The following is a 19,895-nucleotide window of genomic DNA, read 5'->3' on the forward strand; positions in this document are numbered from 1 at the left end:
CTTTATTTTTTGATATATGAAAATGAAGAGATCTGTTCCTTTTCACAAAAGTATTAAATCATCTCTGATCTTCCAAGGAATGCTATCAGGAAAAAATATTAAAAAGGGTTAATGGCTCACTCCAGGAATTACTTGGGAAATTCTGTTTCCCACATTAAGACACATTGCTTTCTCTGAACTCAACTGCCAACCCATAGAAGGTGTCTCACTGCTTGAAAGAGACCCTGAATTTCAGAAAGGCGAATGTGCAAACTTGTGAAACCCTAGAGTATGTCAAGATTAACTCCACACAAAAACAAAGGTCTGCCCGTACTGACAAGTGTAAGAACAAATTCCACACAAGCCACTCAAAATCTAACTGCAAATTCCCAAGAATAAAAGGTTTGACGCTCCACTCCAATGATAATGCAAGTGATGTCAAGATACTGAATGTCCAAGGAATTAGACAGCATATTTTAAAATTCTATTAATCTGTTTGTGTTAGGAGGTGATACTGGCTCCTGAAAAACAAAAATTCCCTACGATGAAATCCTTGACCTTCTTTTACGTCTCTCCCTCTACTTAGGCTACAGTCCTCTTTACTTCAAAAGGGAAAGAGGCTTTTCAGGGAATTTGGCTTGAAAAAGTTTGGGGCAGACATGGAAAAAATGAACCCAAGTAAATTTGTGACTCCAAAAGACACCATTTGGAAACACACAATAGCGTAATATTTGCATAGCTGTAAACAGTGACTCTCTAAAGTTTAGAAAGACATTTCTTCTTGACAGTCACCAGAAACAGGTGGCAAGTGACGGATCTGATGGCACTGTGATTCCCTTGGGAGGATAATTTTATACTGAAGGATCTGGAATTCAGATTTTCTTTGCTAGGTGAAGAGAAAACATTCTTTTAGGTAAATTGCCAGATCAAGAACTTCAACCTGCCTTAAGGAGTCTCCAACTGTCATTCAGGGCATTTGGCTGATCATGCAGCAGTAAAATCTATTTCTGAAAAATAAAGAGATTATAGCTTTAAGATGTGTTCTATTCTAGAAGACAAAGGAGAAAATGCAGGTCACTGGCTAATAGTGATTTGCACAGGACTCTGCACAGCTCAGAGGGTGCAATATTGATGGATGTGAGACCAGTTACATGGCTGTTCTGGTCCCATAGACAAGCAGGAAATCTTCCACCAGAGACTTTGTGGTTTTTTGTTTTGTTTTGTTTTGTTTTGTTTTGGTTTGTTTTGGTTTGGTTTGGTTTGGTTTGGTTTGGTTTGGTTTGGTTTGGTTTTGAGACAGGGTCTTGCTATGCAGCTCAGGCTGGCCTTGAGCTCACTTTGTGGCCCAGGCTGGTCTCGAACTCGCAACGCTCCTCCTGCCTCAGCCTCCCGAGTGCTGGGATTACAGGTGCGTGCCACTACACCCAGCTCACCAGAGACTTTGGCACCTGAAAAATCAACCATGGCTGGAAACCCAAGATCACCTCAGATGGAGCCATTCTGTAGAGGCCCCTTGAAATACAAATTTACTGATGATTTGAAAAGAAGAGTATTCCTCTAACTTTAGGAACAGTGCATGAGGGGTCTGCAAGAATCTTCAATCATAGTGAGAATGAGGCATTCTAAGGCTACTGACCTCAAAGTACTATCTCTTACTTCCTGAAGAAAGTAGACAGATCCACAAGGTAATGAATTCCAACATATTAAGAACTATATCTGCCTTGTACTTCTGAGGTGAGCTTGGTCTCTGAAATTGCCAAATCTTACTATAGTTCAGGGAACAGGGAAACTGTTAAATTATTAATGTCTGGGTTCATGACTCTCCTTAGATGTGAATCATACTCCAAAGAGAAATAAAAACCCTAAGAGCCAAGGATACAGTTAACAACTAAAAGAATGTGACTTTTTATTTCCAAATTGAAGTAAGTTTTCTAGGTGATTGCATAGAAATAGTAAAAGAAAATACTTAGTTTGTCTGCAGATAACGGTTCCATTACCATCCAGAATAATTAAGACTTATCTGAGGAAATGAACAGGCGACTTTCAGGGACCAAAACAGTCCCTGTCCCTTCTAAATTCATTTTCCTACGCCCATCCTCCTCATCTGCCTTAAACAACTAAACTATATATTCACTAAATGGAAAAATTCTACTCATCATTAATTGATGGGATTTTGTTGATCTAAGACAGACATTGGCAAACTATGGCCTCTGGGCCAAATCTGGCCTATTAATTGGTTTTGTAAATAAAGTCTGGTTGGAACATCTCCATGTTTATTCATTTACAAGTTATTTATGGAAGCATTCACAGTACAACAGGAGACTTGAGTAGCTGCAGCAAATACTACATAAAATACAAAGCCAAAAATATTTACTATTTGGCCCTTTATAGAAAGTTCATCAACTCTGATCTAGGATTCACCATCTACATGCTAGAGAACAGAATTATCTACCTGGTGGGTTTACAAGCACAACACCCTCCCAATAAAGAAACGTTTGCAAATGATATGGTTTCTGTATGAAGTACACTACCCTAGGAGAAAAATCCTAGCTTTCAACAGATTTCAGAAGGAATCTAGAGCACCCTAATTAAAGCCAAAGAAAACCAAGGAATATCTGTCGCTGTAAGCACTTTTAACAGTGCTAAAACACACACACACCCCTAGAAAAGATGAACATAAAGCTTTTAGAATATCAATTTTCTATTGATCAAATTTGGTGGCTTTCTCCTCCTAGATTTCACACAGGTATTTTTCTTTCTAAATATAAGTTTTCAGGGTCTAAGTGACAAGTGAACTTTTCATTTGAAAACGGGGAGGTGGAGTCCCATGAAGGTGAGATTTATTTGAATATATTTCACTTGTATTGAATTGAATAAAAGTGAAAGAACTGTTGACCCGGCAAAGTCATGTTAAGAAGGCCCAAATCCCAGCACAATAGAAGTTTAACTCATTTTGCTAGATCTAAATACCAGCTCTGATGAATTTTATGAATATATAAATCTTACCAACAAGGTCAGAGGGAGTTACATAAAAAAAAAATTGAGTGAGAAATTAGGAACTAGGTATCCATTGTACTTTCAGGCCAAAGACAAAATGTTTTTGTTAGATACTTTTCAGAGAAACAGAATACTTTCTCTGAGCACTGCTAATGAACCCTCTTGCTAGTGTTAAACCATAAAATATCAGCCTCTCTCTGCCTCCCTTGTAATCATAGTACAAAGACATTAAATCAAATTCACTTGCAGAAATCATGAATCCTATTCGTTTTGCACTAACCTCCTCTAGCACTGGGTTTTATAAGTATTTCATTTTCTATATTATGACCATTGGCAATGTGGTGTGAGGAATAGCAAAGACCATAGGATATCCTTTAAGAAATGAATTAACCAGAGAAAGGCAAAAACAATGCTAACAATGACAACAAAACCAACAGTAAAAGCATATAGAGGGTTGAACAACCAAGAGTTCAATTTTGAGGGTCACTAACTGTAGAGCAAACATCAGCACAGCATATATCAATGGTCCCAAAACTGTACATTGAAATATGCTAAGAGAGCACTGCAAATTCTCAGGTACAGGAAGATACCGCAAATTCTTAAGGGAAGCACTGGGACATCCAAAGGATGTGATACAAACTACTACTGTTAAACTCCTTGAACCTCATTCCTTGATACACTGAATGACCATGTTGACCTAGGGCACCGCAAAAAAAATCACCAAGACAACTAATGGCACCATAAACAGAAAAAGTGTGGGAAACTCTGTCATATACTGCGTAGTATTTGTGAGGTTTGGAAGATATACGAAACTATAAAATGCAAACCATTTTGAGCTATACCACACATTTCCCTTCCACTTCAAATGGCCTAACCAAGATAAAAGCTGCTTATTTAACCAATTGTTCTGATTTTGTCAGAATAGCCAGAGTCTTTGAAACAATAGATTATTTCTCCACCTAAGGCATTCAGTCATGGCTAATAGATAGGTATCTTATGCAAAATGGACGATTATCTTGATAATTTATCAATATACACATCAATATGACTTTTTTCTCCCTCAAAGAAGTCATTTGGGGAGATGGAACAAAGTTTCCTTTGCTTAAAACAAGCATACAACTTTGAGCATGCTGAGTATATATCATTTGAAATTATCTCTTAAGCCCAGGAAATATTTTACAAAGAGATGGTAAAATTTCAACTCTGAGGGCAGATTTAGCTTGTAGAAACTGCCAAATATAATTTCCTATTAATTTGATAAACCAGGCGTGAGTCAAGCTGGACACAAACTACTAAGGACTTTTATTAAAAAAAAAGAAGAAGAAACTAAAGAGAAATTCTAAGATGATGATTACACATGTAGGGGAAAGAATAGACTTCTGAAAGAGAAGGGGCAAAAATATTTTAGTAAAATTATTCATATAAATAATCTCTTAAGGTAGCTTCTCTCAAGAGCAATACTCACCGATACACATACATACAGTAATCATCTTCAAAATCCTTCACATTATGTTCTTGGCACATCTCTTAAATCAATAATATATAGAAAGAGGTGGATTTTTTATAAATATAAAGGAAAGTTATACCATGGACAATTATATGATACCAAATCAAATACATTTGGAAAAATAAGCATGATCCCTAAAGTAGAGCTACATTGATTTTGTAATACATTGGTAGAGCCAGGGCTGATAATCAGATGGTCCATGGTGGCAGAGAATTAAACACTCCATCATTATTCCTGAATGCTGATTTTTCTTTATATATACATATCTGTCTGTATGTACAGGAGACTTTCAACTTACACATAATTGATGTACCTTGGTTTTGTTAAGATTACAATACCGTAGCACAGTTCTTTAGAAACAAAACCATGTTTTAAAATTTAGATTTCTGGGGCTGGGGGTTTAGCTCAGTGGCACAGCTTCTGCCCGGCAAGCGCAAGGTCATGAGTTCAATTCCCGGTACCAGAAAAAAAACAAAACAAAACAAAAGATAAAATTTAGATTTCTAAGGCTATCAAGCCATTACATCTTAGTACATAAGATACTTAGTCATCAAGTGGAATATTGTTTCTCTGGGGAAAAGGTATTTCAATTTTCCAATCAGTATCCCAGGAACATGCCCTCTCTGATAGTGATAAAGATAACGCAAAAGAAATAGGAGCTCTTGTTCTTCTACAGTCACTTATTGTTCTCTGAAAATATTTAAGAGAAAGTAATTTCCAGTCACTTCTCTTCTTAAAAAGTCCAATGCAATGTTCTGACTTCAGAATCACAGGAGGATTGTTAAAGAAAAAATAAAGTACCAGTTCCTAGGCCCTAGCTTGGACCAATTAGATGAAAGTCCCCAGTGGTTAAGGCTTTAATGTGACAGTGCTCACAAGCTCCTACATGCTTCCAAAGTGCACCAATGTGGAGAACCTTAGACCAACTTTTTCCTTACTATGAATGTTTTTCAAGTTCAGACCCTGGACTCACCAACTAAACAGACATACCAATAAAAAATACACTCTTCCTTAAGAATATTTCAAAGTATAAAAACAGTGGGAGTAAACTGACTCAGACCAGAAAGATGATTTACTTTAGTAGTTTATCAGATCTGTTATGGATTGACCCCAGATTTTTCTCCCAATACTTTCCGTTTTCAGAAAATGAGTAAATAGAGCAGGAGTACAGCTGTGATTTTTTCTTACCTCAAAGAGAGGAACTTCCAGATGTAAGAAGGTGGGGGAGAAATTGCAGGGCTATAATCACAAGGTCAGGACCCCTGCTCTGGCTAAAAGCACATGAAGATAGGACATGGAGCTGCTATTTAATCAAATGGATATCTGTCAGAGCAGAACATGAAGAAGTGTCATACTCACTCTGGGCAACTTCCATGAGCACAATGCCAAGAATAAGATAGAAGAAAATCCAGAGAAAAATAAACTACTGCATTTCAAAATGTGATAGGGGAAGGCAGGGAAGAAAAGGGAGTAGTCCTCTCCACAATGGAGAATTTGAGGCAAGGAAAGAAATAGTGTGGCTTTTTTTTTTCTTTTAAATAAACATCCCCCATCTTTGTACTCCCAGTGTAGCCCTGATAAACACGATGTCCAAAAGCAATAGTTCCTGGTTATTTAGGATAGGTCTGTATTTTCTCTATCATTTCACTCCTTGATCATAAAAGAAGAAAAAGCCCCAAATCAGAGAACCTGTAGTTGTTTTAATCCACACAAAAAATTTGGCTATGTAGTTAACCTACTAGGAATTCAGGATGGAGTTTGCTATTGCATGCTACTGAGGAAAGACATAGCCTCAACTCATCCCGTGGAAATCTGGTAGTCTGTTCCTAAGGATTAATTAAACCTTCCCCTTTATCTTTTCATATTGTCAAAGAACTACTAACTGGCTTTAATTTTCTTCTCTTCCAGTAGTAGTAAGGCTTCTTCATGGAATAAGAATACAAACAAAGCAAAAGAGTACATCAATTATGAAGGCAATCCTTGGGTCTTAACCAATGCAGGAGGGACAAAAGCAGAAGGCACCAATTCTCTCTGTGGTTTACCATATCTCTCCCCTTACGTTGGACAAATGTCCTTTCCACTAAATATAGATATTCATAAAAGCCAGTTGGCAGAACACACACACACACACACACACAGATGTGGATACGTGGGTAGATATAAAATCACATCACAAATCACTTTCCACTAATACTATACCACAAATGTCAAGAGAACCAAATTTTTCATCTTTGAACTGTGATAAAAATGATTTTTATGTTTCCCACAGGTGAGGAAAGGGTTAGAAGCAAGATATTTTGACATTTCGGGTAGAACACATGATGATCACCCAGGACTGAGTTACGTTGTGAGCACGGCAGCAGCCACAACTGGAAGAGACATTTCACAAGAAGAGCTCCTTTTTGAGATTTTTATAATATTCTTAAAGATGCATATTAAATTATTTCTTCTGGAACACAGACACGATCAAACTTAAAAAATAAAAGCCCTATAAATATCGCCAACCCAACCCTCTTCTGTATCTCCCTTCTTGCATAAAATGGAATCTTTCCAACCAAGCACTTAAACATAAATATTAAAATAATAAATGGGATGAACTACAAATCTACTTACAATTTCATCACTACTGTAGCACCTTTTTGCCAGGGCCAACGTGTTCATTTTGTAAAGAACAAGAGAAATCGGAGAAGCTTAAGGACTTATATGGCACGTCATTAAATATTTAATCACCTTTTTAAGTCCTAAGCCTTTATCATATTTCATCCTTCTAGAGAGTTCATTCTATACTATAGATTCCAAGGCCCCCTGAGGAGGGGGATAAGAAAAAAATAGGGAGAGAAAACCCTCAGAGAGACAGGGTTAAATTATCTCAAAGATGACTTTCTATTGGCGCTGTAGTGAACTTGCTTCACCCTGTAAATCCATCAATCCACAGTAGGGTCAATCAGTTAAGTCCATTGCTTTTTAGTCTCCAAGAATCAGTTTTACAAAAGACGCCACATCTGTTGCTTTGGATTCATGTAGGGTGAAAAATGGATGTTGCTGTGAAAGAAAAGAAAATATATAGCATTAATATTTCTCACTGATAGCATCTGAGATCTCCAAATTAATACCTCATTTAAAAATGGATTAATATCTCCATCAGCAGCTAACTGGATTCCTCTTACCGTTCCAAAATATGCACATAGCTAGCAATGCAGGTATTTTAAAGATATATCTTTGTTGCCACCTTCTCCTTTTGAAAGCCCTAGATTTCTACTACAAAGAACCTCTTGCTTTTTTTAAAAAAGTAAATATGTTATCTAAATCCTACCTGCAGTGAAATACAAAGATTGGCAGAAACCATACAAAGCTTTGACATACCCTACAAAGCATTTTCGATTATTATAGGAGTCAGATAATTATGATTGAAACCTCCACAAACTCTGACGTTAATAAACCTTTCCCTCTTAAAAAAAAAAAAAAAAAGAACAAATAATTAGAAATTCATTAGATTTAGGTCATCTCTTTTCTCAGGAAAAGCATGGTAGAATAAGACACCAAGTTTGTCGAATAGTAAATGTGAATGGAAGACATCTTTGTCCTTGACATTGGACAGCTTGTTTGGATTGAAACATTTAAAGCCATTTTCTAAGTCACAGCCAAGAGTTATGTGTGTCTTGATAAAGAGCTGATCCATCTGGAAAATAATGCAGACTGCCAAAGAATAGGTATGTGGAGAAAAAAATTCAACTCAGAGATTAAAGATTGAAAAAAGGAAAACTGGTCTTTATACATGCAGCTCAGGTAAAATAAACTAAACAGCAAAAAAAAAGGAAACAAGAGTCTTGCACTTTGCTGGGGGAAGAGGCGAGGTAGGACGCAAGAGACCATGTATTTCAAAACAATTCAGAAGAACACTAAGCCAGCTTCTCTGTCCCAAAACAGTCTTCCTAAATCACTCAACTGTGTTATGATAAGTACCAAGCTGTTACCTTGGAACCGTCCATCCCTCATTAGAAAGAGACACACCAGATCAAGATCCATACTTCTCATGCCAAACCAGAACCAATCAAACACAAATGGACAGTTCCTTCCACTAGAACCTGATGCCACGTACCCGGCTCTCCCACCACACCCACGTCCCTGATTGTCTGGAAACACTATTTCCAAGGGCGATTTGAGCAGTTCATTGTGGGTATTTTGCATGCAGACATGTAGATGACTCACTCTGTTTCCCTGACTTAAGGGATTTAGTTTACGATCTCATGTTGCCTCGCTGTAGATTTTCTAATTATATTTGTTTTAAACCTGACAGCAGAGCGCCGGATGAGTCAGCTCTGTGGGGACACGGATGCCCACCCATGGAAGTTTGAAGAAACAGTATAATACAGATGGAACAAGGAAATAAAACCCAAAAGAAAGGAGGTGGTCGCTGCTAAGGACCGTGACTCAAGAAGATTTGTGCTTTTTCCTATCTGAGGACGCAGGTTGGGTGGTGGCGCGAAGCCTTTCACCCAGGACTTTAACTGGATTTCTACAGGCAAAATCCCTCATCCTGAGCTCTTTCAACTGCCAAATACAACACGACTTTTGATTACTAACCACTTACATAGCTCACTCACCAAGTGTTTTACCATCATCATTATTAAGCTTTCCCGTGTCCTCTTGGAATCTGGGGATCGTTTAATGTACTTTAAAGCTTTTTACTATCAAAACAGGACACACCCAACTTCAGGTTGTCTTGCAGGCTGCTTCGGCCCCGCCTGGCCTCTTGTCCTGCTGCTGTTATCTCAGTGGACGCAGGCTGAGTTTATGAATGAATTAAATAACTTGAAGAAAAGTTCTCAATTAAAAGAAATCTTGAGGTACCTTTTAGTTTATTCCCAGGCTGGTATACGGAACGAGAGCCAGAAGGCAGAGAGAGAAAAAAGTAGACAGGCAAGTCACAGCTGAAAATGTGATTTACCTTCTCCTGGGAGATTTGAGGCTGCAAAAGGCTGAGAGGGAAGCCAACCCCCTCTCCAAGCTGTGCACTAGGAACAACAAAGACAGTAACCTGGAGATGACCAAGTGAGATGCCATGAATAATCTCCAGGTCCAGGCTCCGCAAGGAGGAGTCAGGTACAAAAATGTAGAACACTGAACCATGCAGATTCGCTGTCAGGCCTGAAGGAAGTGTAGAGATGCATGGACATGCTGCCACAGGAGAGAGGCAAACCACAAGCACCGACAGGTCTCCATGGCCCATGTAAGACACCCCATCCCTTGAGACTGCAGTGTTCTGTAGGCTCAGGCACCTTTGTTTCACACTGCAATTCAATCTGGAACTTCCTCAGATATTTGAAGAACATTATTATCTCTCCTGGAAATCACTTGAACGAACTGGTTAACCTTCCTGGCAGTTGTCATGCAGAAGGGAGGCCCACAGAACATGTCTAACCCACTGCCCACCACCTGATATTTCAATACATTTTTATCGGAACATAGCCACATATGCAGATATTGAATATGGCTTCCTTCCTACACTATAACAGCAGCAGGTTTCAGCAGTAACCATAACTGCAGGGCCACAAAGCCTAAAATCATCTAGACCTTTTTTTTTTTTAAGTTAGCTAATACCTACTCCAAAAGACCAAATCCTACAGACTCACTCTTCCCAGAAGAAATTTAGGAGAATAAGCAAATAAGACCATCCTAAAGCACATATAGCCCTCAATCCAATGGGGAGAAAAAATTATCAGGAATTTCTAGAAGAGATACCTGTCTGAGATGGAGCCTTAGTTATACTGTACTGTTCCTTCCTACCTTTTTGTGAACTTCTAAAATTTAAACAATAGCTTCTAACCCTAATACTGAAGTCAGGGAGTGTGGGCTCAGATTTTCTATCTAAAAACCTCAGTTCTCAGGAAAGCATGGAATATTAGGGTCTTAAAAGTCAGGCCCATTTCCAGTACCACAAAGACCGATGCCATAGTAGAGGCCAGGGAAACCCAGCACAATCTTACAACAATAATATGTATGATGATAGCCGTTCTTTTGAGGGTGAGAGGCAATCTCAGTGTTGTTTTAATTTGCATTTCTCGAATGACCAGTGATGTTAAACATTTTTTCATATATTTATTTGCCATTTGTATTTCTTCATCTGAGAAGTGTGTGTTCATCTCAGATGCCCATTTTTGGATTGGGTCTTTGAATTTTGGAAGCCTGATTTTTTTCAATTCTTTATATGTTCTAGATGAAAGTCCTTTGTTTGAGGGGCAGTTGGCTAAATATTTTTCCCATTTCATGGGTGTTTTTTTTTTTTTTCACTCTGTTGGTGATTTCTTTTGATGTGCAAAAACTTTTTAATAAGATACGATCTGAGTTGTTGATTCTTTGAAGTATTTCTCGTGCAGTTTGGTTTTGGTCCATGAACTCTCTGCCTAACCCTATGTCTTCAAGATTTCCACCTACTTTCTCTTCCATTAGATCTAGTGCTTCTTTGGGGCTGGGGATTTAGCTCAGCAGCACAGTGTCTGCCTGGCAAGCGCGAGGTCATGAGTTCGATTCCTGGTACCAGAAAACAAAACAAAACAAAAAGAGATCTTGTGCTTCTGTTTTAATATTTAGATATTTGATCCATTTTAACTTTAGTGCATAGTGATAGACATGGGTCTAGTTTTAGTCTTCAGCATGTGCAGAGCCAGTTTGTCCAGCACCATTTATCAAAGAGGCTATCTTTCTTGTAATAGCTAAATCTTGGAAACAACTCAAATGCCCATCAACCAAGGAATGGATAATGAAGATAACAATATGCAATATAAAAACCATTGTCAATTTCCTATCATCTTGTTTTGAAACTCTGTATCTTTTTATTGCTTTTTTATTCTCTTTAAAATAAATTTTTTAAAAAAGATGTGGTATTTTTAAACATTGGCGTACTACTCAGCTATAAAGAAAGATAAACTTGAGGCTTTTATAGGTACACAGGTGCAACTAGAGACCAAACTCATAAGCAAAATAAATCAGACTCACATGTGTAAACATTGCATTGTCTCTCTAGTACAGGAAGCTGAAAGAGTAAATAAGATCCAAAAGGTGCAATAGACATGGTCAAAGGAAAAGAAACTGCTTAAAAGGAAAGAACAACTGGGATGGGGGAAAGGAGAAAAAAAGGAAGGGGAGAAAAAATATACATATATATACACACAAGATACATAAGACAATTATATTACTAATTTGTATTAGTTCATTGAAAAGAACAGTGTTTATATTGTTTAACCAATCTTACATGCCTATATCTGGTAATCTGAGCAACTACTTTGAAGATAACAACATGCCATATAATAACCATTGTTAATTTCCTGTCACCTTGTTTTGAAATTCTGTATTGTTTTTGGTTTTTTTCTTTTTTCTCTTTAAAATAAAAATAAACATTAATATGCGTGCAAAAGAAAATTACAGCGCTAGACTCTAATGGAAACAGAATACAACATCAGTCTCTAATGCATAATTTGCCTTTTTTTCCTCAAGTGTGCTGCAGTGAAATTTCTGACGAGGTCTCTTGAACAAAAAAAAAAAAATGCTTTGCATTTTTAATAGCCATAAATAGTCAGAAAACTTTCTTATCTCTGAAATCAGCTGTAAAACAAGGAGACTTTAAAATAGGATTGCCAACTCCCCAGGATCCTATAGGAATCACTCTATGTCTACTGTACTTCATGTGAAGTTAATTTTAAAATAGCATAGGACAGTGGTGGCGAACCTATGGCACGCATGCAGCCGCAGGCTGTCTGCACCACCGAAAGCTCTAAAAGGTTCACCATCACTGCCCTAGGGATTGCAGAAGCCTACCAACAAGGGGTGGTAGCCAAGACTGAGAGAGCCTCAGAGTGGTTATTAAAAAAGATAATAATAACCAAGAGGAAATATTCAATCTAAGCTTGTGCAATGGAAAAATGTTCTCAGGGATTATTGCTTTGCTTTGCTTCCTTAACTGCAGGTCTTCAGTTGACTGCAGCTGTTAAGGGCTGAGCTATGGGCACTGCTTTTGCAAAGGGGACAATGGCAGCCCAAGGAGATAGCCTTCACTCAGATTCACCCAACCAGAGAGTGGTCCAGACCTCAACCAAAGCTTGGCCACAAGAACCGACAGGCCACAAGACTGGCTGCAAGGATCACACTGTGGCTGATAGATATTCTACCACTCTTCCTGACTTGACCTTTCTAAGCTACATTCTTCTGTGTCTCATCCTCCTCACCACACAGTTTGTTAACAGGTAGCAGCAACCCATCCTCCTAAAATGTGCCCTGAGCTGTTTGTAAAGCACAGCTCACGAGTCAGAAGGGGTGGGAGCAAGCATTTCATGCCTGTAATCTAACTGAGCTCCGGTAACAATAATAACAATAAAAAGGTATCAGCATTTGCTCTTCCCTTTTATAGAGATTGCACAGGAATGTAACTTTCAGGACCTGGGATATAGCTCAGCAGCACAGCGCCTGCCTGGCAAGCGCAAGGTCGTGAGTTCGACTCTTGGTACCAAAAATAGATAAATGAATAAAGTGCATGCAATGTTATCTTTAAAAAAGGAAAAAAAAAAAGAAATATAACTTTCCTTTCCCTACTGAAAATAAGACTGATCACTGAAACAAATCTAAGAAGGGTTTAACACAAATTCATTGTCTGGCTTTTCTAACATCTCCTCCACCAAAGTGTGTTTATTCCGCTTTCAGCACATAGTTTGTGTAGAGCAAACAATGGTCTGTTTTAGGTCCTTGCCACCTGTACCAGAAATGTCACTTGTGATTAGCCTAGAATATTAGTTACCACAACTAGAAATACTGCTTAAAGCAATGCTTCGGGGCTTTTATTCTCATTCCTGTTTTCATTGACAGAGCAAATGATGAACTGTGAATGTTGAGGTCATAGAACTCAAACAAATACTGCTTCCTGTTATGTTTTGGTTCCATACAAGTGAAACCCAAAAGGAGAAAAGAAGTGATTCTTGCTTCCCTGGTCCCCCACGGAGAAGTCAATCCTAGGTATCTTATCTAAAAACGCTAAATTTCAAAGCATTTACATTGCCCTCATGACTGAAATCTCTTGAAGCAGGCTTTCTTTTCTATTACATTAGTAAACTGTGACTCCCAGGATCTTTTAAATTGGAAGCTATAAATTTTATAAACATAATTTGGTCTATATAGTGATAGGTTTATCAGCATGGAAAAACTTTCTTATATTACTTCTAACAATGTATGAAGACTGCAGCCCTCCCAACTCTTTTGCATAAGTCCGATTCCTATCACATATGTCTCAGTGAACCAATTCTTCCAATGCGCTCATTTCATCATAATTTAGGTCTTAAGTTACTTCACTAGTTAAGAGTATGAACATGTGAACACTGCTAATACTCACCATAAGCTCTGGATATGTAGGCCGTTCTTTGGAATTCTTCTTCAAGCTTAAAGGGAAAAAAATGAATCAAATTAAATCTAGAAACCATTTTTCACTCAACTAGGATTTTCATACCTATAAAAGACTGACCATAACCAGCTTTTTAAAAAGTATCGAAAATATAGGCTTCCTATTTTGACCTTCCTCTTCTGTTATGAATTATGTATAAAATCACTCTGGGTATAACTTAATAAGAAAATAAATACGTGTGTATGCACTTACTATCTTTTGATATTTTACCAGGCTATCTTTTCTGATCTACAGGTACTATATTTTCAAACATATGTCTACTTTCCTTCAAGGCAGCTTTTCATCATCCTACCTCCAATGGGAAAGACACTGGCAAGTGTTTCTCATACTACATTTTTTATCTCTCCACTGTCTTCAATTACTTAGTTCTCTTTGCTTCTAGTTCTCTTGAATGTATCATTTACTTTTGTATATTCCTCACCAAACCTTCCTGAGATAGAAGCAATAAACCCAGGAAGTTTCTAAGGTAACACTATTTGTTTACCACATTTTAGTGATAAAAGAGGAAGCATACCCAATTAGCAACTTAGCTATTACTCTCCCTGGAAATGCTTTGTGGTCATGCCCTCCTTCCAGGTCCACTCTGGTCACTTAGCTCTGTGTTTACACATAAATTTGATAGCATTTGATACCACAGGAAAAAGTAAGATAACCTGCGAGGTAAAGAGACCAAACCCTGATGCCCATCATCAACCCACCCCTATCCATCCCAGCCTTAAAATGGAAAAAGAGAAAGAAAGAAATCATTTCCTTAGAGTTGGAATCAGAGATGATACAATGGAGAAAAAGATGATGTTTTTAAACTATGATTTGAAAGGCAACAAACAGTCTCCAGTACCACCGGGCCAAAAATTATACATGAACGGAAAGGAATTTTGCCTGGAGTTGCAGGACCCAAAGCATGACTGATAATTAGGTTGCTGGGATTTATGCTAATGGGTCCTTTTGAGCAAATGAGACTTACTATGTGTGACATGAACTCTGTTCCCCCTGCATAAGCTGATCAGAATGAGGTGGGGCAAAGTGTTGAGCCATTAGAGAGAGAAGTCACTGTGATATTTTGAGAAACTATGGTTTAAAACAAAACGAAATGGGAAAGAGAAGAGAAAAAGAAAGAGTTTGAACAAAAACAACTTAAAAGCAGCCTACCAGTTTATTCCAGGTAATGCTGTGGGTAGAAACCAAGGAACCTGAGACAGGGTGACAGGTAGATGTGAGGACAGAAGTCTCAACCTGGAATTGAGGGCAGACCTAGGACCTAGGGACCTCAGTGAGCAGACAACCTATGAGAGAAAGTGTCATCTCAACTGAGGGTAAAAATAAGAGCGCATTAGAGAGAAGAATTACCAAGTGTCAAAGTCAGCTTGATATGGGAATGTGTGCCTACGTGAAATGAATGAGATCTTGTAATTCCCATGTACGGCTCTGCGTGTACCCGCATCCTGGTGCTCAGTTGAAGGTTTTCCCCCAGAGGACATCGGGCAATACCTGGAGGGATTCAGGGTTGTATGACTGGTGACAGGTGTTCCTGCTATCCAAGATGTACTGGTAGAGACCAGGGATTTGGCTAACTAAGCATCCTGTTAGGCAGATGGTGGCCCTCCCCAGCAAAAAACAACTTAATCTCAAATGTCATTAGTGCAGAGGGTAAAGAACCCTAGGGTGTGTTCCTAGGATGTCCTTCCATGTTCCCAACTCCTAGCCCCTTCTCTGCAATGGGATTCACTCAAAAGAAAAGCTGCTTCCCCTGTTACCTGGGTACATCCTCATCACTATATCTCCTCCCTCCCCTCTCCTTCCTCCTCTGTATGTCTAGCCCTAGAATCAAGAGTTTTCCTCAGTCCAGGAGCTGGTTGACCTAGCAAGAAACACAGAGAAAGAAATGCGCCCCTTGAGCACTGCTGATTTGCATATCGAGCCTAGCGTCAGTGTCAATAAATATACAAGGAATGTGCAAGAACCCTACATTTCCAGCTATTGCTCAGAGTAAATCAAAACCCAGAAAATCTTCACCAGTTGAGCAAGTTAACTTGCTAAAACAGTAACAAGGAGCACAAAGAAACATTAAATCCGCATTCAGTATTCAAGGGGTTGACTGTGGACGCTTTTATCTAGACAACCGCGCTGAATGTAAAACATGCTCACTGCGCAGCTCAACACTCTTCTCCACTGACATCAAAATGGAGGGAATGATCAGCCGGCAAAGAAAAAGCTTAGTCTCAAATGTTAAAACCAGGGCCTCGTTTACCAACCAGGGGTCTTTATGACACTGAGGACGTTTCACTTTGTATTCAGAACATAACAAAAGGACACTTTCCAGCAGGCAGAAGGGTTTGAAGGCTTCCATTCCTAAGTAGAAGTAATTCTTCCCTGCAGAGTATCTTATCTTTTCACAGTTTACAAAAAATGTTTCCAGAATGTTTCTTTCTCTTAAATCTGTATTTTAAAAACAGGGTGAAAATACCCAAGTTCATCCATAATGAAATGGTTAAGATTCTGGAAACTTCAGAGACTGTGAGTAAATAGGCTACTTCTTGACTTACGGCCTCTTGGGAGAAAGCTCAAAGTTCACCCCAAGCTCTGCTACTGGGTATTGATGAAAAATATTTACACAGCCAAGCAAAGCTGTTTATTGAAGTAATATAATGGATATAATGGATACAAGAACACTTCAAAACATGTGCTAAGACAAGCAAAATACCCAGGATAAGGTTGGAGGAGGGGAAAAAAAAGCAAATTTTCCATGTTTAATAGGAAGTGCCTGAAATTCAGTATGAAATAACAACTGCAGAGTTCAAAGCAACACCAATTTTTTTCTGGCTTTAAGTCAGACTTTTGAATTTTCAAGTGGCTTTCCATTTTCAAGTGTGCAATTAGCTAACTGCCCTAAATCCACTTCCAAATGCCACAACACACGCTTCTGACCGTAGCTGACACTAAAAAACAGCTCCATGCTGTCTTGAGAATTGCTAGCTTCAAGCTCGTGCTGACCAGGGGATTTCTGCCTGTTTGAATTCCCCCTGATGGTTTCCAAGAAGGGCTGTTTGTTACATCCACAGAATGTATGGCCTCTCAAGCCATACATTTGTCAAAAGATAAATATATATCCAGTGCCTTTTTTTTTACTGTCCTTCGTGAACAAATAGGAGGCCTTATTGGACTGTCTCTGTTTTATACTAGTTTCTTGGAGTCAGACAGAATCGACATCTGGATGGGATGCCAACACATCCTCCTGTGCCAGCAGGCTGGTCAGCCGGGCACTCAGTCTCTGGATTAGGCCTGGAGGAAAAGCAAAAACAGGTCTGGCTATTTTAACAGTGGGCAGTTGATTTCCAGTGACTTCCTTTTGTTAACCTATACGAAGAAGTATGAGCTTGCCGAGATTCCATTATCTTTTTTAATGAACTCATAACTCTTCTCAGAACTATCGGGCTTTTCTATGAGGCTTCTACTATGATAAAGCCACAAACGAGGCCTCTATGGTCAAACTGACCCATGTTAGGAACTTTAAAATCTCTGTGTTAAGAAAACTACATGGGGGGGAGAAAGAAGAAAAATAATCACTCCCTAGTCTTATTTAGAAATGAGTACAGAAAGAATGGGTTTGTAAAGCGTCATTGCTTGTTTTTTCTTCAAGTTCATAAGGATAAACACATGGACTTCCCTTTCTTGTTTTTCCAAGATGATGTTTCTCTGACATTACTGCAAAAGAAATGGAAGTCTGAGCTCCAAAGTTAATCTTGGTTGTGAGATACTGATGATGTTTGTTTGTTTGTTTGGTACCAGGAATTGAACTCAGGACCTTATGCTTGTCAGGAGGCGCTTATGCCACTGAGCTATATCCCCAACCCTTGTTTGTAAGGGCTTTATATCATGACTTCTTGTCACCCAAGAGAAAGCAATCAGTGCTGAGAGGCCAGAGGACAGTGACTCCCAAGTGACTCACCCCCACCCCGGGGTTGCTGCGTGCAGTACTTAGCAGGACTACAACACCACTGCTTGTAGAGGATGCATCCCACAGAGGGGCACAAATACTCTGGCAGCTTCCCGAGGCTGTGAGCAGTGAGCCCTTTTTCTACACTTAGGCTAAAGACAGATTAGGCGATAAATACACAGGTGTATGCACCTTAAAATTTGATATTCAATATGTCACTTTCCAAAACTGTAGCTCCCTTTCCACACTTACCATGAAGAGCTGGGATGTTGTGAAAATTCTTGAAAGATCCTAGCCTATGTTATAAAAGTATAACACAGCAATCCCTCAAAGGGGGCTCTGCATAAAAATGTGCCTCAACATTATCATTTTATATGAGGTGTGATCAATACATACCAGGAATGTTTAAATTTTTTAAAATGTATGACAGTGAAAGACACATGGCCATTCATTCCCCTCGAAACACTCACCGACATGGATCCAATCATTTTTGCCACTTTCTGAAGCAGGGGTGGAAGTCCTCTTTTATGAATGTTTTTAGAGGTGTGATCAAAAATACGGTGAATGCTGCTGCCAAGTGTGATAAAGGAAGGCCAGGCTGGCACAAACATTATATGGTGTCCTTCCCCACGTTATTCACCAGATGTGGCACTATGTGATTTCTGTCTCTTCCCTAAAGTCAAAATGACCACGAAAGTTAAAGGTTTTGAATCAGTTCAGCATACCAGAGAAGCCATGACAGCACAGGTAAAGACGGGAAGGAGGACTCCAGAATTGCTTCTGAAAGTGCCAAGAACAATGGGATGAATGTTCGAGGTGAGGGGAGTATTTTCAGGGGCATTCTTTGCAATGTGTCTTTCACTGTAATAAATTTTTTCACATTCACCCTATATTTGGGACACACCTCAAAAAGGGATATGGAAAAATAGCCAATAACAAGTTATGTGTTTTGCTATATGCTACTTTTCATCCATAAACAAGCATTCTTTGGCAACGATCACTTTTTCATTCTTTTCAATCTACTCCAGACCAAATTTAAAATTTTCAATAGTAAAACAAGGGGCATAATTAGACTGCTATTGAGTGGGGAGGTGGGTCTCCGTATGTTACTATACATGAAAAACGAAACTGTATCCATAAAGACTCAAATCAGTAATAAGATCTAAAAACAAAATAAATAAAAGTGCAATCGTCAACCCAGTTGGCTTCTGAATAATTTAGTGTGCACCCCTCGGGGGCATCAGGGAAAATATACTGGTGTTACGGCGGGCAAAAAATGATCTGGCACCTGAGGCAAGGGAGGCTGCGAGCACTCACAGAATTCCAGGGTGATCTTTCTCTGCTATTTTCCAATTCCCAAACCAACAAAAGTGACTCACTATTCTACAGAATGGATATTCTCAAGTATCAGATTCTACCAGACAGAGTTACAACACGGAAAGTTGGAAGAACAAAAATATATCCTTGTGTGGTGTCTAAATTGAAGTCATTTTTGTTCCTACTGTTATTTTAAACAAACCCTGTAAGCAAGACAGATTTCCTGAGCGCAGGAATGACATTGCTTTTCTGTGATGAAATGACATAGAATTAACAGGATTAACAGAAGTCTACAACTACAGAAACTACAACAGGTCCATAGCTCAGAATATTTCAATACGTGAACTACAGTAGCTGGGGCGAAAAGTGAGAAAAAGTGGAGATCTTAGAGGATAGCAGGAAGTTACTGTGGGTATGAACGCAGGAGGGTAGGCATAGTGTGGTCTCTATAGAAAGAGTGATTCCACCAGAATTTGGGGAATTTCCACACATAATGCATACATTAAAAGGAGATAGGCCAGGTATGGTAATGCACACCCATCATCCCAGCACTCAGGAGGCCGAGGCAGGAGGATCACTGTGAGTTTGAGGCCAGCCTGGGCTACAAAGTGAGTTCAAGGCTGCCTGAACTACATAGTGAAACCCTGTCTCAAAAAAAAAAAGAAAGAAAAGAACTTGGGGGTAAGCAGGCAATGTGTGATCCAGATACCATGATA

At 38.9% G+C, this 19,895-nt stretch overlaps 1 protein-coding gene across 2 annotated transcripts in view; it reads right to left on the reverse strand.

Annotated features, from left to right (window-relative positions):
• Positions 1–4,249: 4,249 nt before the first annotated feature.
• The window catches only part of Map2k6 (mitogen-activated protein kinase kinase 6), a 117,234-nt gene continuing 101,588 nt past the window's right edge, over positions 4,250–19,895 (reverse strand). For both annotated transcript variants that reach the window (XM_005402104.2, XM_013503244.1), the window contains exons 11-12: positions 13,860–13,905; positions 4,250–7,525 (exon numbers count right to left, since the gene is read on the reverse strand). In XM_005402104.2, the coding sequence (XP_005402161.1) occupies positions 7,448–7,525; positions 13,860–13,905 (124 nt within the window). In that variant the 3' untranslated portion in view covers positions 4,250–7,447. The remainder of the gene's footprint in view (positions 7,526–13,859; positions 13,906–19,895) is intronic.

Source organism: Chinchilla lanigera, unplaced genomic scaffold (assembly GCF_000276665.1).
Source record: "Chinchilla lanigera isolate Chin_1 unplaced genomic scaffold, ChiLan1.0 scaffold00077, whole genome shotgun sequence".
Classification (NCBI taxonomy): domain Eukaryota; kingdom Metazoa; phylum Chordata; class Mammalia; order Rodentia; family Chinchillidae; genus Chinchilla; species Chinchilla lanigera.